The 22813-nt window shown below is 37.7% G+C and overlaps 1 protein-coding gene across 2 annotated transcripts; it reads right to left on the minus strand.

Moving 5' to 3' along the window:
• Window positions 1-5668: 5668 nt before the first annotated feature.
• C1QTNF3 (C1q and TNF related 3) lies at window positions 5669-20062 on the minus strand. 2 transcript variants are annotated; one of them, XM_066182338.1, is made up of 6 exons: window positions 19895-20062; window positions 14535-14646; window positions 12181-12335; window positions 9519-9648; window positions 8710-8809; window positions 5669-7558 (listed from the first exon to the last, which is right to left on the minus strand). In XM_066182338.1, the coding sequence occupies exons 1-6, from the start codon at window positions 19976-19978 to the stop codon at window positions 7399-7401; spliced, it is 741 nt and encodes a 246-aa protein (XP_066038435.1). In that variant the 5' UTR covers window positions 19979-20062; the 3' UTR covers window positions 5669-7398. The 2 variants fall into 2 exon arrangements, with proteins under 2 accessions (XP_066038435.1, XP_066038436.1); XM_066182339.1 differs by having other exon boundaries at window positions 19691-20062.
• Window positions 20063-22813: the final 2751 nt, after the last annotated feature.

The raw sequence follows: 22813 nt of genomic DNA on the forward strand, positions 1-22813 counted from the left end.
TCAAATGAAACTGGCTAGTTTTGTTTGTTTTCCATGTCCCTTAGGGACACTATTCCATATAAGGTTTGGTTTTCAGAGATATTATGATGTTACTGTGACACTGTGTTTCTCTGACTAATTTTCAGTTTCATTTGTCCCCTCACACCTTTAGATCTTGGAGTTTGTGTTGAATATGAACAAGCAATTTCTGTTGAGTCACCTTTGATTTCACCTGATGCTCTTTAGTTTACCCCATCTAAATAACACCATAATCACACACTGGATAATATCTGGATTTTACTATGGTTTAACTGAGCAGTCCTTTGCACCTGCTGGTTTAGCTGTCATCCAGAATTACAGTGGATAATCTGTGGCAGAAACATTTAAGTCAGAACCCTATTAAGTTATTTCAGTTCCAGGAAGTCGAGTGCAGCATTTTATGAGCATTAATTCCAATTTGAAAAATTGGACTTTACCAAGCCAAAAAATAAACAGGCATGAGAGAGAAACAGATGTTCTAATTAACCATAACGTGAAGGCTAATGATTTGAGTGCAGCAAACTCTCCTGAAACAGCAATTTGGCCAGCAGAAAATATATGTTAAAGACAAGGAGACCTTCTCTACCATGAGCTTGCTGTAAAAACAGTGTGATGTTCATCTATGTGATGCTGTTCAATATTTCTCATTAATAAGCAGCAGCAAACAGGAGGGTGTATGAATTCATCATTGCAGAGGTAATAGCTATAGGAAAGGACTTGCTTTGGGATTGAAACCACACTGTGTCAGAGTGCTTTTGTGTGCTTTGTTCTATTACGTCAGTGAGTTGCTGTCTGTGTCATCCTGTGAAATGCATATTTCATAGTCAGTGTTAAAAGATTGAAATGATCTTTACTGTGAGTTATATTAACATTTCTTGCAGAGGTGCAGGCACTTTTGCAATACAGACTGCATGCCAGACTTTAACATTTGGTGTCAGGTTTGTTGGTTACAATTACCTGTACATTTCAGTTCTTTGGAAAAATACTAAGGCATCAATGTGAAGTTTCAGCTGTACACAAACTCCGGATGCTCCTCTTTCACATGTTTATTGTTTACAATTTAGTCCATTTTACTGTACGGCTAAATAGATACTGATATCTGTACAGTTTGTATTGGTTTTGTTAAATGCAAAAGGAAAAACTATAATATTTCAAATCTTGGTTCACTATAATTGCCTGAAAATGTAAGTAGCAGGTAAAATTTCTCTAGAAAGTTGAAAGATACCTGCATCAAACTGAAATTGAGTACTTTAAAGATTCTCATGGAATTCGTGATGGTAGTTCTGTGTCCTAAGTTTGTCAAAGTTTCAAACGCAGTTGCTTTATCCCGAAACTTGCATTTATGCCTTGCCTGAATAGAAGCTGTGCTCCATTCATAACACTTACAGATATCCACAAAGATGGTGTGGGCGATACTCTACATTTCTAATCTCATATGTTGTGCTGTTGTGACACACTGTCCCTTGAACAATGTTCTTGCCAAATGCTGCACCTTAATCTCTGCCATTTCAATAGATTCATCAGCTTGGAGCATCACTTTGCCTTTCTGTGTTTCTGTGCTTCTGTGTAAGTGTGGATTTGCACACTGCTGCTCTCCCAAGTGTACATCCCACCACTCAGCAGCAAAAAATCTATCCTGAGTTCATGATGACCTTCTAAAGCAGCTGTGAAGTCATGCTACTTGAAAGTCTGGCTATGACTGTCTGAGATCATGAATTAGACATTTAGAAATAGAAGCTCTGTCTCAATCGCAGAAAGTAATTGTCTAAGCTGCCCTGTTCACTAAAATGGACATATTCTTGAAAAACTATAGCTTGCAAGTTTTTTTTAGTCCAGTCAGTTATTGAGGTCGTGATCTGTCCCAGCTGTGCTGAACAGGCTTTGCCTTTAACTTTCACACTGTTGGAAATTTGCCCCCTGATACTCCGGTAAGTAGGAAAATTACTGATGCCTGTGACAGTGGTTTCTGTACTCTGGACTTCAACCCTTGTACCTGAAGCAAAATATTTTTCTTTCCTTTGAGAAACAGCATATGGTATTACTGTGCTTTCATGGTTTCATGACAGATGAAGAAAATAGCAGAAACTTTATATAACTAATCTTTGTTTTTGGTAATCAGGAGAAAATAAATACTTTTCTGCGAATCTGTTATAAACCACTATTGCAGAAGTTGGAAACTCTAGACTGGGATTATTTCTACATTTTATCTGCCTGAATACTAAGCTTGAGTTCTGTGCTGGACACCACATGAACCACTGTTTAGCCACCCTGCCCTGAACTTACCTCTAGTGAGCCATTCCTGCCAGATAGCACTGTCTGCCACATTCACCAGAGACAATTTCTCCTGCATTCCTAGTGAGATGGATTGAGAAACCTTTATTTTTGTGAACTGTTTCCATCATCTTGCCCATGAGCATTTAGTGTGTGTCTTATGGCATACCTAATACATGTTATTTATTTTGTGAGTTTTTAATGATTTGACAAAACAAACATTTCTGAAGAGAACATAGTCTTGGAGGAAAGAAAATGTTGATTTGAAGTGATGGAGTATCTGAAAAATTTTCCTTAAAACAGCCATGCTTCTACTATTTTCTAGTTTAAATAATGAACAGGACGCAAATTAAATTCCATCCAGCACTTCAGCTGCAGACCAGGACTTGCATATGGCAGAATGGCACAATCTCTGAATTCCAGTTTCCTGGCCTGAAATTCTGGTCTTTGCAGACTTCCTTGACTTTCATCATCTTTACTATGCTGTCAGAGCCTGGAGACTTTTTCTGTCAAAAAACTGCCAGGATTGAAAAAAAACCCAGCCTCTTATAAACTATTCTAAAATGAAGGAGGCTACAGTTAATTTAATTCTGCTCTTCTGTCTTACAAATTAGTGTGCACTATTTTCTACAGTAAAGTCACTTTGTTAGCTGTACATTTGGATGGAGTTACTGAATGAAGATGGTCATATATTCATTTCTTCCTATCACATTCCAGTGTATAGCAAGTCTTTATTCAGCAAGCATCTTATACTTGCTGCTGGACAAGACCAAGAAGTAGCATGTGACTGGATGATGGGAGGAACACACCATGACACACATTCACAGGAAACAGAAGCTGAGATGTCAAAGATAATTTGAACATGGGTGCTTCCACTCTTGGTGTTGTAGCAATGTGATTCTTTTAAAACACTGCTTTTTGTGGAATTATTTCTTTTTATGTCTGATGGACTGTTTCCAGAAAAGCAGGAGAATAGCCCTCCATTTGTGGAATTTTTCACCAGTTAATACAAGGAGTCTCTTTGTTTAATAAAACTCGACCCACAAGGGTTTTATTATTCTATGAATGTGTTCATGGATGATAGCTTGCTCCATTCCAAATGCAGATGCACAAAATGGAGCCTCTCCCACTGTCATCCTTAAGTCTTCATGTCAATATCTTTGCACTGAGTTTATCAGTCCAGTGGCAGAAGACTGGAAATTTATGGGGGGCTGCAGATGCTCTAATTCCTTCTAAAACTGTGTGGTTTGGCCCAAAACGGAGCTCTCCCCCTTTGGTATAAGAGGGAACCTGGTCAAGTTTTTTTTATTTATGAGTATAGTTTCTAGAGTTTTAGACTTTCTTCAGTGGTATCTGAGCATGGCAACCTTTTGTTGCCTCAGATTTTTAAATCAGAACTGATCACCCAGGTTGTATTTTCTTTGGCTGTTGAAGCAGAACTAACTGCAAAATAGAGGAACTTTGCTACTGATTCACCAAAATGAAGAACTGTGGGTCTTTTCACACACCACTCAGCAACTCCCTGCATGTTTTGTCCTTGTGTGATATTTTTCCCCTGAGCACAAAAGAGTCATTTTAATAATCTGAACTAAGAAGAAGGGAAAAAAAATTAATTCAAAGCCACTTCTATTAAAATCTGCATCGGAAAACAGCAGGTTTTAATGTAGGAAGCTCAGTGAAAGAGAGGGGAAGATGAAAGATCTGAGAGTAAAGTTTCTTCCTTATTCTCTCTTTGGAAAAGTACTACTTTATTTAAAGGTTTCCCTTTGGCTTACAGGCTTTTCAGTGAGGCTGAGACTGTAAACTGTTGTCAGTCTTAACTGCCTCTTTAGTCAATTGGGCCATGGACTAACTTCTGAAAGTAAAACCATAAACTTCTTTCTTTTCCCACAGATTCTAACTAAACTTCTGTCTGCATTCTTTAAACACCACTCGTGAAACTGGGACCCAGATATGTAACATTTTATCCCAGTTTGGTTTTGTTCTAGTTCATTTTTTTCTTGCACAGAAGTTGTGTTTTACCCCTGCCAAGGGGGTGCACCCAGCATCTCTTGAGTTGCGCACAGTCCTGTTTTGCAAAATGCAGCAATTAATGCTCATGACACAGTTGGAGATTAGAGTTTCTGCCTTGCATGGATGTCACAGGCAAGGATAGCAATCCCTGGAACTCTAGGGGAAAGGAGGACCAGAATTTGGGGGTGGTGCCACACAGAGCAGAGCTCAACTTGGCTCTGTGCTGAGAAGCATTTTCTGCTGCCAGGATGCTAGCACCTAAAACAGAGGTCAAATATCACCTACCAAACCACAGCTCTCATAGCAGGCAAGAACTTGTGGGTCTTTGCCAAGTTTTGGTTAAATCTAGGAGCTCAGGGAGGGGGAGAGATACAGATTAATCTCAGAAAAGACAAGAAGCCATTAAGTATACTCCAAATTACAGCTTTGCAGATTCCAGAAGGTTTTTCAGTTGTAACACAAATTACAAGATACCATGTGTTTTATAACAGAGGATAAAAGTCTCTGACAGAAGACATTTTGTCTTGAGCATCTGCTAAGCAAGAGTCTTTCAATTATCAGCAGTAATGAAAAGGTGACTAATCTTCATGAACATTTCTGAGAAAAAAGATCATATATTCCATATGAGTTGCTGAATATAAACCTTGTTAATTTTAAAGAAGAACACACACACACACACACACACACACACACACACATACACATATTCACAGCTGCTGTATTTTGAAGGGTCTTCCTCCTGCTTTTGAAGGAAATTAATGTGTAAGTTAACTATTTATTTGTAAAGTATTATGACAGTCAGCACAGATTGCATGAGTAAGTTGCAGAGAAAAGACTGCTGAGATTTCAGTCAAAACCTAGGAAGTTTTAACCTTGATGTAAAAAACTGTTGAGCTTTAACCTTGGAACTGCTCTTTGTTTGTCAAAGAAGCTTTTGTGGTAATTCTTAATCACTTTCCCCTCTTAGCAGGCCAAGCTGCACAAAACTCATGAAAACAACACAAAAGGGGTACGGCAAAACATGACTTTTTTATATCATGGCCATTACAGTAGATAATAAGATAATAAGGAGCTTAAAATTAGTGTATGTTGCACAGTTTCTAAGTGCTTCATTCTGACCAAAATGGCTTAAAATGGCCATGTCACAAAGCAGGAGTAAGTCCCCAAAGGAAACCTTACAGATTTAAATTTTATGTATATATGTGTGTATATATACACACACACATACACACGTGTGTAAAATATAGTTGAATTCTTAATGCTGGCTTTCTCCCATTCAGTAGCAAAATGAATGCTTAGGAAAAGTGTATTAAAAATAACATCTTTCTGTTGTCTCCAAATGCTAATGTCCTTAGTAAATATAGATCTGAACAAACTAGTATATAGCTTTGTAACCATTAATCTTTATTGGTAAATATATGCTTTACAAAGTAAGCTTAACAAAATAACATGGTCTCAGGTTTTGAAAACCTTTGTGGCACAGACCAGACCCAGGTTCATAAAGAAATGATAAAAACTCATCAGACAACAGTTCATTAAAGCTAATATTTTCAGTGGTTGATGCATAAAACTAAAAAAATCACAAGTCATAATCATCAAGTATTAACATGCATTTTTCTTCATAAGATGTGGTTACATACGCTAGGAATGTGTACCAGGACATACAGATTCATAGGGCAGATTTTGATTCATTTGCTCCATTTTTGTGGTAACTGTGATACTGATACCTGTGATATTGATACCTGTGTCTGGTATAAAAGAATTTCAAATAAATATTTTCCTAACCCCACCTTCTTGTTATACATTAATGGCAGGTAATATCTGATTGAAATGTAATGTCTGTAAAAAAGAATTTATATTTCATTAATTTTTGTGTGGAGAGCCAGGATACATTCAAACTTTAGTATTGATTTTGGTGCTTATTGAAATGAAAAGAGTAAGACAGAATTTCAGATAACAAATATTGAAAAGCCAGTGACATGAATGCTGCAGAGTTGTCCAGTGTATTGGGACCAGAACTACTAAGCCAGCAAGCATTTGCTTTCACCAGTTTAAATATTGAACTGGCTTAGCTGCTGCTTTGCAATGGCTTTTCCTGAAATACTGATTCTTGGAAGGCTGGTAGAAAAACTGTTTCAACAACTTCACTGTTAAGTAAATATGCAATATTGTAAGGTACATCCTTCTGGAGGAGCTCCAAACACCACAAAGTTTGTGTACCTTTGTGCTGTTGGTGTATCCTGGTTTCTCTAGCGTATATGCCTTTGCTTTGACACCCTGCATTGGGTAACATTAGGTTTCAAAAATTCTAAGGCTAGGGTGAAACATTACAGTTCTCTTGCTTGATCCCCTTCACACTGCAAACTAAATTACCTTAGCTTCAAGCTGCTACTAAGGCAAGAACTACTGACATTCTTCTTCTAAGAGAGAGAGAGAGAGAGAGAGAGAGAGAGAGAGAGAGAGAGATTAAGCATAAATATGTGCTAAAAATCTGTGAAAAATGACACCAGATATATCATCAGAGGTTTGAGATGGGAATGCAATAAAGCTGAATCCTTGGCATCTTTATTTTCACATTTTTTTCTTCAATTTGAGCTCATTCCAATGCAGTACAAACTTCTTCCTTTGGATCTGGTCTCACCTGAGCCTGCTTTTAATACACACAGGCTTGTTTCCATGATGCAAACTTAAATGAGCGTGTAAGAAGAACTGAAGAAATGATCCGAAAATTTTGAAACAGTTATTCAATTCCTGACATATATTTAAGTGAAGTATATTTAGAGATTAAATTGACTTTATGTATACTGCTCTTTAAATTCTTTAAAATTCTTTTCCTTTGTTTTTCATTCACTTTTGGGGAAGAGAGCAGTACAACATTTAATGATTAAATAGGTGCAACCCAGATGACAATACATACTCTGTGATTCTGTGTCAGCTACCCAATGTATTCAGCTCATCTCTGATACACATGTAGCAACACATTCCATCAAAACAAGGCTTCTTGTTCCTCCAATGTTATTTCACAGTCCAGTGAAATATACCAGTTCCAAAAAAGATGTTTCTTCAGATAAACATCTATTGGGTTGTTTCCTTTTTCTACTTGGTTTCAAAAAGAAGAAACCCAGCAAAGGTGGAGAAGCGTTGATGGTCCCCATGGAGGGCTCCATTTCCCATTCGCAGCCAAACTTCATCTCCCTTGGCGAGTTTTAGGACTGCACTGTTTCCTGAAGTATCTGCTTTCCCTTTGGATTCATAGCTAAGGATGAATATTTTAACAAGTCAGCTTTTTGTTTCTCAACAATGACCAAACAACTTTTAAAAAAAATTCCAAGAAGTACATTGTTATCCTGAGCAAAACTTTCTTGAAAGACTTGCCAACATTTTTTCAGCTTTATAAGGAAGTTTTGGCAACTTTCTGCATTTGATGTCCTCATCAAATTTTGCATCTTACCTAAGTGTATTTCATTCTTCTCTGAAGTTCTGGAATTGTAACTTATTTTTTTCCAGGACACAGGAACAAATTCTTTTTGTTTAAAAAGAAACACTACTCATTGATCACAACACTACAGATTTCCTGTGATGCTTTTTTTTCCTTGAACTCATCCCAGCTAATTTTAAATGCCTCTAGGTCAGGAAGCTGATGTGAGCTGAGCCCCTATGCTCCCAGCACAGGCAGAGAGCAGAGACAGGCAGCTCACTCCCTACTGAACCTTTCATTGGAACATGGAGCACTTTTTCCTTTGCAGGAAAGATCTATTGAGGATGAAGCAGCCTGTGGTGGTGTGCTAATGATAAAAAAGTCAGTAAATGGAAGACCTTTGCCTCTTACTCACCCTCACTACTGCAGTTTAAACACTTTCCAACTTTAAAGTAAATTTCTCTGCCTTCATGTTAACAAGATTGTAACTAGTCACTGAACACTTCAGTATTTCCTTTCTCTGACAAGCAAAATTTGGATGAAGATATATTTTAATAGATTGACAGCATGATACCACTAAACTCCAATCCTGCCTTGCAGTGCTAGCTCCTTTCCCCTGAGTTTGAGGAAATGGTGATCAAGGCTGATGAAGGTCTAGCATCTGTGGTGTGTATGGTCCAAATATGCAAGCTGAGGATGTAAAAAAAACCCCAACAACAACAACAACAGCAACAACAACAAAACAAAAACAAAAACAAACAAAAACCCAAAAACCAAAACAAAACAACCCAACAACAACAACAACAAAAAAAAGCCCCAACCAAAAAACCCCACCAAAACCCAAAAACCCCCAGCTTTTTCTTGTTGGTTATTTTACCCTAGAGAATTTCTTTTAAAAAATGAACAATTTTATGTTTCTTGAAATGTGAGCAAACTATCACATCCATACAAATGTTTTTTGTATTAAGATGGCCTGGCCCTTTACTTACCTATATAAGCTGAACACTGTATTACCATTATGCATCAAGTACACGTACACTTCCTCCACATCTTCATGTTTCATCATATTGAAAGTAAAGAAATACACCCCTGGAAAGGTTATAAAATATAACTTGTTTGCTTCATAAAAAGAAATAATCATGCTGCAGATTTGTGCTTCTTGCGTAGAAAACATAACAGCTGTGGACAAAACTGCCTTCCAGTTGTCAGCAGATATTTTGCTTCTGCATATAGTGTTCCAAAAAAATCTAATTAATTTTAATTCTTCATATGGCAGGGGTTGTTCTTCCTGCATCACAGCTGCATAAGAGGGGGGATTGATAGAGCTGAAAAATAACCCATGAAGAACTATAATGTCTCATTTCCGGCTACACATCTGTTGCAAGTCAGCTCACAGCTGAACTGGCATGGAAGAAGATGGGGATGAAGGGATTGATGGGAGGCAGGACGTGGAGGAGGCAAATGTGAAGCTTTCTGCTGCTGCTGCTTGCTATAATATCATGGCCTTGGTTCTGTCCTCGCAGTGGCTGAAGGGCTAAGAGCCACAGCAAAGCAAACAGTCCTGCTCCCTCCCCAGCCCTGGCCATGCCTCTTCCTCTTGCCTTTGTGTCAGCACTAGTCTCACTGGCTAGCCAAGACCTCTCTTGGCTTGCTCAGTTTTCAATTAATTTTTCTGAAAGGTAGGTAGCAAGAGCTACGCAGAGCAAGTGCAAAGGATGTCAAATACTGACAATCCTAATTGACCATACTTCTCCCTATAGCTCCAATAATTGCATTATTTTGTTTTGTATATGCTCACCATTCACTGGAGCACCAAATCTCCCAGTCATGACATCAAAAAAATTCCCAACATTGGTTTCAACACTACTGAAGATGATCCCACTGTTCTGGTTGCTGAAGTGTGTAGCCATCGAAGCCATGAATGCGACCTGCAAAAATCCAGTCCTTATTCAGGCAGTTGTTAACAAAAAAACATGTGTAGAGCAATCAGGTACCGATTTTTTCCTTTATTTGTAGCCTGTTTATTTCCTCACAGAGATGTTCTTCTAGGGCTTGCTCCAAGGCCAATAAACTCCAGTTAACAAAACTCCCATTGAATGAAACTGGAAAAAGCCTAGGGTTCTCATATTCAATTGGACTATTCATGACTGTAAAGTAAGCGTATGGTCAAGTGTTTGCAGTTCAGAATCTTAGTTTCAGATTTTATTTACTTTTAAGTCTCACTAGAATGATGCAACAGCAACATAGTATTGAAATGAATGGTGTTTCTGACAAAAGAGTTTTAATGTAGTTTTTATGTATTCCCCAATGCATTTAAACTGGATATTGCTTTTAACTGCATGTATGAAAATGAACAATGCTCAGTAAAATCCATGCGGATTGGTGTTTCTTGCTTAAGAGATACATGAAACACTTTTATTAGAGGCCCTCTGGAAGTGCAGCAGCCGGGACTCAATATTCAATGCTTTTTCTGTCTTGTCAGTTGATCTTGAAAACTGAGGGTGGTGGAGACCAAGAGGAGAAAAGAAGATGAAAACTGTGTTTCAACTTCATGTTTCACTTCTTGCCATAGAAATGTTTCATAGGAAGACATGCAAAACATCTCACACCAGACAAATTACCCTCAGCAAGATACCAGGGAATGACCTTACTGGCTGGCCTGGTCAGAGAAGGGAGTGATCTTTTCTGTAAGTCTATCATCACTCTCCATTATGTGAGTAAATGGGGTAGCAGCAGAATTGCTGCACCTTGTTGCCAGAAGGTTACATAGACACTTGACTTTTTATTTCTATCTCAGCTTCTTAAATGACAAGTGTTCAATTGCAGCTGTTACTGCTCATCACAAAACCGATATTTTTTGGTGAGATTCCAGCTATGCTGGTATTTAAAAAATAAAAAAAAAAAACAGCCCAAACTCCTTTTGATTTCAGATCCAAGTCAGAACAAAACCAAAACAGACAGTCAAATGCAAGCCTGGATCCAATAACGGAAATCGTTAGCCATCTGTTCAGAAATTTAAGGAGCTCCAGATGTGAGCTGAAAGCTTGGGCTGATTTTCCTTACCCCTGCATGGATGCATTTTCTATGACGGCAAATTGTTAATATCTTGCTTCTCAGCCAGGATCACATCAAAGTTCATCATTTGTTAAAGGAAAGCAGCTGCAGTGGCAGATTGATGGAATTTATTGCTTTTGTCTAGATTCCATTTCACAGTATCTTTGACCCTGAGCTACTTTTTCTGAGCTGATCAAAACAGCAAAAAAATATGTCTTTTCTCCCTAGGTCTCATTATGAAGTAGCAGGTCAACATGGATACACAAAGTTTTTCAAAATAATCCTGTACTTTAAACAGTATTGTATTCAAAAGTGTTTTCTCTACCACTGACTTCAGTATTCTTAATTATGGTGGTAGGAAATAATATGCTATACTGTAAGCATTTTTAAACACATCTGCTAAAAGAAGTGATGAAATTTTAAGCATTGGAAATAGGTATTATAATATGAACTTTTGTTGTTCATCCTCTTTCATCACTCAGTTTTAATTACATTACTACCATTGTCTTTATGTAAGAAAAAAAATAGTGGTAGTATGTTTAATAATTGTAGAAGGACATATGTCAAATGTAATTAAAGGTATATTTATAAGATATTCAGCTATACCATTAGTATATATTATATATATTATACACATATATGGATATATTATATGTATATGCATATATATTAATATATGTATCTGTATATATATATATTTACACATACACAAGCTCTCTGCCATCTGCCAGATTCCTGGGATTTGAAGAAGCTTTAATGCAAAAGCTGTGAGATTGTGCCAATATAAGAGTTGAGCTCAACAGCTCAGGCTTGAACCCAGATTTGAATGCTTATCTGGCTTTTGAGTTATTATTCATAGGCAGAACATACATAGCCCCAGACATATTTAAAGTATCTAGACATATAAATATACAGATAACTACTGAGGGGTATTTTTTGAAACTAGAGGACTCTTACTGCACTCGAAAATTTTGAGCCCAAACTTTGAGGAGCTGGATATATGTACTTCTGGGAATCTCACAAAGCCTGGCTGCCCTGAGAAACATGACTCCTTTACTCTTTCCATATGCTGTGGGAAGTGCAATTATTTATGTGATACAGCTTGGTAGAAAAATGATAGTCCCTGCTATTCTCCTTTAATAACCCAGATACTGGCTTTTTGCCCTCAAAGGGAAGCATATACGATTCTTCCTGCCTGTTTCTCAGTTGGTCTCTGACTAAAGCTTTTCTTTTCCAGAAAGATCTGGAAAAGCACATTTTTCAGTAAGGACAAGGGCTATATATACCTGTTACAGTATTAATCTACAAGGGAATTTGCTTCTTACAGTAATAAGGTGCTGTGTTTTCAGTAAAGAATATAATAATCTGAGATTTGCTGCAGCCAATACGAGCCAGAGATGTTGTACCTGTAGCTCTGGGGGAATCCCAGGGTAACCCTTCTCGCCTTTGGGTCCATGATGGCCACGCTCTCCTCTTGGTCCCATATCTCCTTTGTCTCCTTTCTCACCTTTGGCTCCTTCCTGGCCAGTTGCTCCATTATTTCCATTGTTTCCATGATTTCCTGAAGGGAAACAAAGCTTTCTGTTTTATTTAAACAATTTATTGTATTTTAACAGATAAGTGTGACAGGGTCCTCTCCCACCAACTTGAAACACAGGTACTCTTCAGTGCCATAAACCCCAGGCTGAGCTGTAATGGATAAGAAACTGCTGTGTGGTCAGGTTGATGGTAAAGGTTTTGGCGAGCAGGTTTCCAGAAGGACATAGATTTTGGGAATTAACCCTCATGTTGCCTTGGTGTTGCTGTATAAACTGGTGGTGTCTCAAGTTATTGCTTTGTTGGGGAGATGTGCAAGAAGACCTCAGCAGGAGGAAGGCAAAAGCCACTTTTCATTAACACATACTAGGTAGCCTGCAGAAATAGTCTTGCTTTTGCTTTACTATAAAAACCAATTTCCTGGTATATTAAGTCAATCATGATAGGATAAGATAATTTTTAATTAGATTTGGCTATCTTTAAAATACATCCACACAAATGATGAATGGCTGTAGCATTAAAGTTCCTAAAATCTGTGCTAAAAACAGGACAGTGTGCATTTACACGGTTCTGGCTAGGGGTCATTTGATTGCATAGAACTAGATTTAAAAAGAGACAAAATTTTTATAATTAAGCTTTTCTGAGATGGCTTATTATGAGTAAATGAGTAAAAAAACTCATTAGAAAACATACTCATGCATCTGCAGTATTACTTACTTCCTGGTGTTTACTGACTAATTACTGAACAAAAGTCTATGCAGCTGACAGGATTTTAAGGTTGGCTAGAATCACTGAACAATTATTATGCCTCCTGCAGCAAAAGCCTGATCTTTCGGCTCAAGGGATTAATTAATGTCATCATTGTTCTAATTCTACCTGAACTGAAATTAGGTTCTTTGCCACTCTGCTTGTTCTTTGATTATTCAGTTTGGTTACAAATTTACTAGAAGAATAGTGTTGAGATCAAATCTGATGATAAGGTGATCCTTCAGAGGTTTTCTATTAAGAAAAAAAACAACACCTTCAAACAAGGAAGCCAAATGGTGAAAGAAATTATGCACATTTTTGTTTGGATAGAGGAATCTGCAGCTCTTAAAATTAACAAGAATGATCCTTTAGTGAAGCCAGAACTGCTCTACCAGTTCAGAACAGAAGTCTGCAAGCAACATTTGATTCAATCAAGGGGAAAAATAACTGCTGCTGTTCCCCTTACAGGCACAACAACATGAAATCCAGCAAATGAAGGAGACAGAAATCCCAGGGCATAGGAGGCTGCTGCCAGACCTAGGTTTGTGGGTATCCTGCGGTGACAGAAAGTGGGACTGAGACACGAGGGAAGGGCAAAGCTGGGACTAGGCCACGCCCCAGTATGTCCACTGTAGCATTGAAAATGTGGGTCTAGTATAAAATTGTATCCTGCTTCTAAAAACCCAACAGTTTATTAATAAATAATGGATCACTGAATTGCCTTTTTATTTTGATAACAAAAGATGTAAGCTTTTGAAGAAGAGACAATTCTGTCTTTCAGTGACCTATTCATTTATGTTGTACCTCTGCTTTAGGATGGTGATTTCCAAATCTGGGAAGGTAGCTGCTGTAACAAACTTACAGCAGCATGCAATCAACATTTTCCCTTCTCTAGGCTCTTTGATTTCCTTATAAATTATCAGATCAAAGTGTACACTTTTCTTGTGTATGCTATTCTTCTGTGCACATTTTTAATGCAAAAAAAAAAATATTATGAAAGACAAGATGAAAGAAGGAAGTGAAGGAATTTCTGTGAGAGAACAGAAGCATCTGTGTTTCTGTAAAATATTGGCTAGCAGTATGCTAGATGAAGAAAAGCCCTTGAATACAGTACACAGCAACACAGCTGGATATACAAAGGTGGTCACAGTAATCAGCTCCAGGGAACAAGTTCTTCCAAGTTTATTGGGAACTTCATGCTGTTTTAAGAAAGACCAATTTTCTCTAGAGATGTAATAAGGTTACTTTCAGTATGAATTTGTGAAAGCTGAATTTTAATAATGAATAGGTTTTCAATGGAAAATACCTTAGAATATAACTGAAAATATCTGTCTCCTCTAAAATTAGAGAAAAACTTGCTCCTGAGTCTGTCCCCAAATACTGGTTTTTGGATCACTCTCTGATATTTCATAGTATAATCTGTAATTTATGGCCTTCAATTAGACTGATAAAAAAGTGAATTAAACTTCAGCTTTACCTGGCATCCCAGGGGGCCCAGGAGGTCCTGGGGGCCCTTGGTAGAGTCGAACTCCAAAGTCACCTCGGCAGCAGGAACTGCAGTCTGGATTCTGCGGTCCAGACTGGGGGGGCTAAGTGCACAAAAATAAGTTTTAAGTAGCTTATTCATGGAGGACATCAATCTTATGCATTGGTTACAGGGTCTTCATTATATATTTTTGTTTATATACTTGGTAAATTTTCAAAACAGTTCTTATCTGGCATGAAATTCTCACATAGTTTGTTTGTCCCTGAAGATGTTATTTTTGGAAGATTTAAAGGAATAGCTCTCAAAGCATTCAAAAATCTATACAAATATTAATAAAAACAACTTTTCCCATTAAATAATGGAGGTTTTGAGAATAAATTAATACCAAGTAAAGCAATTTAAATGAATATTTGAATTAGGTTCACATCCTGATCCCACATTTCAACTGAACTTTGATGACAAACACGCCTGTAAAAGTGGTAGGACACAAGGAACTTTATGTGACCTTCAGCAATGAACTATCCTCCATTAAACATAAATAAAGCTGTGTTGGACCACCCAAAGAAGATACTAAAAAAATATGTGCAGCATATTCCTCTTCATGATCCCAGATCTATGTATTTACAGGCTACTAAAGCTGGGAGACACTAAAAAAGTGCCAAGACACAAGACAAAAATTTGAGCTTAACACAAGGTGTTAGGGGCTTTTGATTATTTGTAATGATGAATGTATGACTACAAAAACCTATATGCTGACTATTATAGCAGTATAAATAAAATAATGAGTTCATTATGTACAGCTCAGCTACTATAGCAATCAGTTTAATTATGGTTTTGTTTAAGTAGTTTTCTTTTCCATAATATTGTGTTTATACTGATGGAGACTCATTCAATTCTGACTGAATTTTATTACTTAGTTTCATAGATCTTCCAGTATGTCAGATAAGGCCAAGGTCCAGTGTTTGATTTTATTTCTCTACCTCCTCATTTGTTCCCTCTGTTTCTTTCCCCCTACAATTCTTTCCTAATATCCTGAGATGCAAACCTGCAGTTTTTAAAATCTGGAGAGGGATAGTTACAGCAATCCAACTACTACTTTTCTTTAATCATTCTAATATTTGCCTTCCTTCCCCTTCTTTTCCCTATCTTTATTATTGTCAAATTACTTGCCCAATGCAGACTTACTGGTTTGGAAAATGAGCCTTTGGCAGGATGGAAGGTGTCACATGAACATGCAGATGTGCTGTTCCTGCCCTCAGTGTCATCAGTGATGTAATCTGAAACTTTCTGCCTGTGTTTTGGACAATACCAAGCACACCCCTCGAATTCATTGATTTCAGGAGGCTTAGCAACTTAGTTTCCTAACCTAAGTTAGGATATAGAAAATATCCTATACAGAATATAGGACGGATATATATATAGAAAATTCATTGATATAGAAAATTCATTTCATGCCACCACCAAAATACTGCAACTCCTCCAACAAGACAGATGCATGCCCTGTCCAGCTGGAACCAGTGATGGTGGAGTTACCATGGGAATAAAGGCCAACTTGACAGCTAAACAAATACCCTTCATATTCAAAGAGCTATGGAAAAGTTAAGACTTGCCAATGGGCAGAAGGGCTTCATATTTATGGAGTTTGGTCAAGGCTATGCTTTTTAGATTAATTCTGGACAAGGTCTAAACTTAATGAGAAAAATAAATTCTGCCTCTTGAACTGTCTCTTCCTGGAGAAGCTGTTTGTATTTTTCTTGCTCTTTTGTCTCTTCCAGTTGTTAGGCAGGACATAACTGGGAATCAGCCAATATACTTTTTATAATTTTCCTAGTATGAGAGAAGACGTAGCTCTGCTTTCAGCTCATTTTCAGTCCTTGAAAGGGCCAAGTACAGCAGGACTGGAATTGTGAAGCATTTTGTACCCCCTAAAAGAGTAACGTTGATTTTTGCACTGAGATTAAAATCTCCAGGTTTTTTTAGATTGTGCTTCTTAATCATGTTAAATGGCAAGGTGACCTAAATAAACACCTACCAAGAGCAAATAAGTAATATCAGCCTAAAAATATCCAAAAACTTAGAATGGTGGATTGTAACTGAGGGAAGACATGAATCCAGCAAAGTGGACTGCATGTGAGACTCTCTGCGTGCAGATGCAATTTGTCTTTGTCAGATAATGCACTGAAATCTTGAACAACTTTTTAGAGAAATATCTATTTTAAAATAAAATAGATACGAATGATGGTCATAGCGAAGTACTGTTTGGCATTACCTCAAAAAAGGCTCATCAGGTTCTTAGATGTGAAATAAGACAAGTCCTGCCAGTCTGGTTGTATGCAACAGTTCCACTGGTTTCAAAATAGCTGTTTATGCAAGTCATAAAGTAGTTAATTTATTACCTTTATTGATTCTTTCACTAGGAGAAAAAGTTATTCATGATAGGTTGCCAAGGATGATGAATATTTAGGATTTTCTTTAATCTTTAAAAGCAGAGAACTTCATGAAGAGTACATTTAAAGGAAAAGCATGTTCCTAAAGTAAAATTACACTCAAAAGTGACATAATGATTAGTTGCAATCTACTTGCCAAAGGCATCCTTTGCAGCCATTTGTGCCTAAATTTTGTCAGTGAATCTTTGGCTTTGCTGCCAGAACATGAATATGATATAGAAGCTTGTGAAATGCATCTGCCACATTGATATCCTAACGCTGATAGAAAACTGGAACTATTTCTGAGGCTATTTGCAAATTTCCCCTGATTTAGTATATAGGAGAATGATCTAGGCAACAGATGGTCTATAAAATTCCCTTAATTTAAAGCTGTGAACAAGTCATAATTGGAGACCCAGCCCTTTTTTATTTCCTGATTAATTTTATGAGTTTCTGTTTTATTGTCTAAGACAATGCAGAAGACAAGTAATGTACCTCCACCATTCTTGACTTCTGTTCTGAATGCAAAACATTCTGTCTCTGTGGGCACTAAGGTACCCCATGCCCCTTCTCCAAGCAAAGAAACAAACAAAAGTTGCCAAAACTCAGGGTAAAACACTGCTTGGCTAGCGATGTTTAAAAGATTTTCAAAGAGCAACCTGAAATGGAAAAAGGGTCTGTCATGACTCTCCTTTGTCACTAAGAGTTCTTGTTCTTGAGAAATGCACATTATATTTCACATGAATTAACAGCAGTGTGGAAACCGGCCTTGCACCCAGTGCAGAAAAGGTAATAGTAATGACAAATGCTATCATCTCTTTTCCACAGCAAGGAATGAGACCTTTAAAACACTTCAGTAAGAGGGTGAAATTCCCCAGCCTAAATTCTCTTTAGCTGGGTAGAGCTATTCCATCTAAAACAACCAAGAAAGCAGGAACATAGAAATTAGATAGTTTCTATATAACTCAAGGGAAAGAGAGGGATTTGACGTGAATTAAAACATGTCAGTGCCACCTTTGTTCTTCCTCTGCCTAGAAATTCCTGGAGTCTGGAAGTGGAAAACATATATTGCATAAGCCACTGTGTGATAGATTATCCCTGTCATGCATCTGCTAGTGCTCCATTTCATTTCAGTAAGCCAAAAATTGCATCATTTCCTCAGAAAAGATTGCTTCTTGGAGATGGGCTGGCAGGTAAACGGCTGCCAGCAGCTGTACTCAGCCTCACAGGGCTTGTTTTTATTGTCACAACCAGTTCCCGCAGTAGGTAGTTCCAGACAAGTTGAATTAAACTCTCTGATCAGAGACACATGCAGCCCAAACACAGCAACACTTTCTTTGAGGGAGAGTTTGAGCCCTAAAAAGTTGTGGTTTTGCATTGAATCCTGGATTATCTGAAATTGTGTAGTGTTAAAGGGGAATCTTTTGTATGGGTCTGCAGCACACAGCTGCAGAATTCTCCCTGCAGTGAAGATGTCTGCACACACTGGCTGGCTCTTTGGACTGCATACCTTGTTTTACACTGCTTATATTCTGCAAGTGCAGTTTAACATGGCTAGAGTTAAATATCTGTTTTGCTGAGTGCACTTGAGGAACATTTAACTCCTGCCCAAGAAATACAAAATGCAAAGCACTGTGAAGTTTTAATACAGGGAATACAGTGGTGTATTAAATCTATTCCCACACTTGGATTCGTTACAGTTCTTCAAGCCCAGGACAGGATTAAAATCAAACCTCTTTTCTGCTTATCATAACATAGGTTATTATTCAATGCTTATCTGCATGTCCTTGATTTGGCATTCAAAATACCATATTTTGATCTGAAAAAATTTTTCAACTCCATATGGTAAAAGGTGAACTATACAGTACTCAAATATTTCTATCAGGTGTAGGAAAAAAGCACTCATTTTCTTGCTGTTACTAAAACACATCGATCAAAAAAAACCCTTTATTTGAGTGGAATTTTGTTTTGTCTGCTGCTAGAAAAAGCTTCATCTTCTGCCCTTCAGATTTTTTTCTTTCAAATTTGGACTGCAATATTTTGTGTACAATCGAGTTATACCATTTTCCCACGTTATAAACTAATGACTGTAGTTTCTAAAGTGCCATGAAAGTCATAAAAAGATTCTCAGTTTAAAATGCAGATACTGCAGACAATTTAGAGTTTCATAGCAAGCCTTTTTTTTTCTTTTTAAACAGTCAGTTGATTTATATTATTAAATCTACTTACTACATTAGTATCTGTTTCTTTAAGCTACTCCTTAGAATAAAATTTTTAAACATTCAGAATTTCATTGTTTGTCTCAATCTCAAGAAATATACTTTATGTACATAATTTTAAAGTTATTCACTGCTAATTGAATCTCTCCAAATACCTCTAGAAATGCTGTAGTTTTCCTTCACATCCAGATGAGTTAGCAATATCTAAAACTTTGATATATTAAATAATTAATCCGTTAAGAAACTGTATTTCAGAATAAATGATTTCACAAGTTCACAGTTTCAACAAAACAAAGCACTGCTGCCTGTGTAGAAATCAGTGTCCCCAACCACTGCTGGTTCTACCAGCTCATTAAAAGATCCTGTAAAGCAGCCCAGCAGGATACAGACCAACACACAACTTTAATAAAAATTGTTTCATAAATATATCACTAATAATGTTAGCACAAAAAAAAAATCTCATTAGCTTTAAAGATATCTTTAGAAGATTAATTCAGAGTACCTGGACTCTATCTGAGGTAGTCAGTTCTACATCATCTACCTCTGGTCTCAGGACTTTATGGTCTGTAGATGTGCTATTATTAACAGTCCACTCTATAAGTTGATTCCGCTGTTTCAATATTTCCCTGCTTCTGGAACCTTTGTGACCAGTCTGGTGGTGACTTTGCAATATTTTGGCCACTGGTTTATAAGATCTTCTGCTCACCTCCATGTATTCATCTTGACACAGGCAAAATGGAAGAAAAAATAAAGCCAGTAGATGCCAACTGATGAAATTCTTCTCTGCCATGTTAATCAAAATAATTTTTCAGGAGTCCAGCAAATGCCTTGCAGAAGGAGAACCTCTTTGCTGCACCAGACGTTATGTAGTCCTTTCAGCTTTTCCACTAGTAAGCCTGGCACTGAGACCAGTACCAGGTTTTATATGCTTGCATGCAATAAATAAAACTAAAAATGCCAAAGTGACAGGATCCTTCATCCAAAATCAGTCATGCTCCTTTAAACAAACCAGTCATTATTCACCACTTCACCACCACAAGGAAAATTGATTTGTATGCTGGAAATGACTACAGCATTTAATGGACTCCTGTGGTTCCTATTTGGGGGCATTAAAAAATGTAGCACCTTTCCTTTGGCATGTTTTTGTTTAAGTGTGAAAAAATGTGATGGAAATGGGGAACATGTGGCTAATGGTTTATGCTCCTTGATTAGACATGGAAAGGCTTTGAATTCACACTCTTAAGTGTCTTTTGGACACAGTCACCTTTCTTATTTGCCAGGAAATTCATACACACAACTGCGTCAGCCCAGTCTGAAAAATCCTTCCAAAAGCAATTAGGAAACAAAAGCACAAGAGGAGCTTTTGCATATGAACCTGACCCAATGGCTGTTTCTGTCTATGCTTTTCATTCACTAGAAGAAAAATATTGAATTTCTGTCAGTTGGCCAACAGTGGAAGGACACTGGATAAGTAGCTTTAAAAAACTGGGTTGAATTCAGATTCACAGAGTCCCATTTCTCAGCATTAGTTCAACATACTTGGCCAAGTAATATTTTCTCCCTTGAGTTCCTAATGTTTTCCTAAATGCAATTGCCAAACCAAGTTTTATGTTTTCACTGCCAAGTAAATATAAATTTACCAGGGGCTTATTTCAGACTAAAAGAATCAAATTATATGTGTATAATAATAATATCTTTATTTTACTTTTTGAACCACCCACTAGTATTCTCTAGAAAGCCATAACTGCAGGATGCAGTTCTGTACATGCATCCACAAGCACACCCAACCTCCCCAAAAGCAAGTAGCTCCTTGGTCTGTGAGCAAGTCTTCACCAGCACATGGCTGCAACAACATTAATGAAGAAGGCATTAGTCCCAGGAATGATCCCCAGCCCTGCAATGTGGTGGTTGCTGAGTGATGGTAAGAAGCACTTGAATGATGGTGAGAAAGGATTCTCTGTTCCATATTCTGATTCCTTCTGTGGGAGACAAAAGGACAAGTCATGTCACAGGAGAGACACTGGCTGGCGAGGAGTGAGAGGGGTGAGCCCTTTGCAGCTGGGGACTGTTTGCTGGTGTCACAAGCACAAACAGTGTCAGTGTTGGCCTGTACCCCACCACTTGCTGTGCTAATTTCCTACTCAACAACACACAGAGAAGTGTGGGCCTGCACCACTGCCCCAAAAGACAATGCTAGCCCCCACAGACACAAGGGGTTTGCAACAGTGCTCCAGCCTACTGGGGGGAGCCAAGGGCTGGTCTTCCCTTTTACTCGTTCTCCACAAGTCAAGTATGGGATAGGAGCAGAAACCTCAGCTCCTATGGGCTCAGTGCTTGCCCCCAAGAATAAACAAGACCGAGTTGTCTCAGTGACACTCACTCTCCACACTACCCAGTTATCTCAGCCCACAGGCTTACCAGGCAGAGCTGCATCTTCTTCATTTCTTTGTATTTATTGCTCCTATGTTAAAGATTTAATGGCAGGAACCCTTAATTGAACCTTAATTTAATTGCAGTGAATTTCAATCTCAGATTCCCAAGGTAGATATTCAGAATTATTAAATAACACTTCATAGATTAGCTCTTGAGCCCTGCTGCAGTGTATAAATATTAATTAACTAAACAGTCTTGCAGAAGAGGCTCATTAGCCTATGCTTTATGACTAATAAAAATCCTGATTTTTAAAAAAATCCAAATATTCTGGTTATTTCACCAGGCAAACAGAGGTGGAAGGGAATTTACTGGAGAGTGAAGTAAGACTTCAGAAAACACAGTTGCAGATTCTGCAGAAGCTGCTGCCACCAAAGTGGGGTTTCTTTTTCAAGTGGAGAGGACTTTCTTGGTACGAAGGGAGTTTGAAAACCCTGGATTCTGTAAAATTGGGAATGTCTGAGAGACAAACACTAATTTATCTTGGCACTTAATAGCTTGATTCAGCAAGTGCTGAGACGGCCCTGGTCTTTTCAGCTGAAATTAGGGCTTTCATAGCTTTCCAAAGTCTGTTCCAAGGGCTTCCTGAGGCAAATGTTTCCAATGTGAGTAATGAACATCCACAGCACCCATGTCCCAAAAGGAGAAGGAATAAAACCAAAGAGATTCAGGCTTCAAAGCCACCATGTATCATTTCATGAAGAAGCTGAAACAAGATTGTTTCTTGTCAGCTCTTAGGAAGAAGAAAGATTCCTTCTCTTCCTTGCTCACTAATAGAGTCCACCTGGTCCCTACCCATCACTGCTTTTGTGGTTTGATGCTACAGATATTTTTTGCTCCCAATTAATAGCAAAGTTTGGACTTCTCTCTTTTATTTCCAATCTTTTGAACAGAATCCTGTCTGCAGAAATATTTGCTGCCTATTATTCTGCTCTGTGCCTTCAGTGGGGAATAGCTGTCCCACCAAACCATTGTCTAACGGCAGAAATTTTGTACTCAGAAGTAAAAAAAAAAGAAAAAAAAAAAAGAAAAAAAAAAGGAAAAAAAAAAAAAAAGGGAGGAATTGATTCTCATTCTCCATTCTTGATCTCCAAATGATCAAATACACAACTACACTCATTCAAACATATGGCCCAAATCTAAAATAGTAGGACATCAAAACAGTAGAGCTTTGAATTAACTTTCTGCTAGAATA

This window comes from Chamaea fasciata, unplaced genomic scaffold (genome assembly GCF_029207755.1).
Source record: "Chamaea fasciata isolate MVZ Bird 193981 ecotype frontalis unplaced genomic scaffold, bChaFas1.0.hap1 SCAF_4, whole genome shotgun sequence".
NCBI classification, from domain to species: Eukaryota; Metazoa; Chordata; class Aves; order Passeriformes; family Sylviidae; genus Chamaea; species Chamaea fasciata.

Excerpts from the sequence above, each read along its gene's own strand:
- C1QTNF3 (XM_066182339.1), bottom strand. The coding sequence starts at position 19,978 with ATGGCAGAGAAGAATTTCATCAGTTGGCATCTACTGGCTTTATTTTTT. Across the intron at positions 14,647-19,690 it reads CTACCTCAGATAGAGTCCAG|CCCCCCCAGTCTGGACCGCA; the intron begins GTACTCTGAATT and ends TTGTGCACTTAG. Across the intron at positions 12,336-14,534 it reads TGGGCCCCCTGGGATGCCAG|GAAATCATGGAAACAATGGA; the intron begins GTAAAGCTGAAG and ends GTTTCCCTTCAG.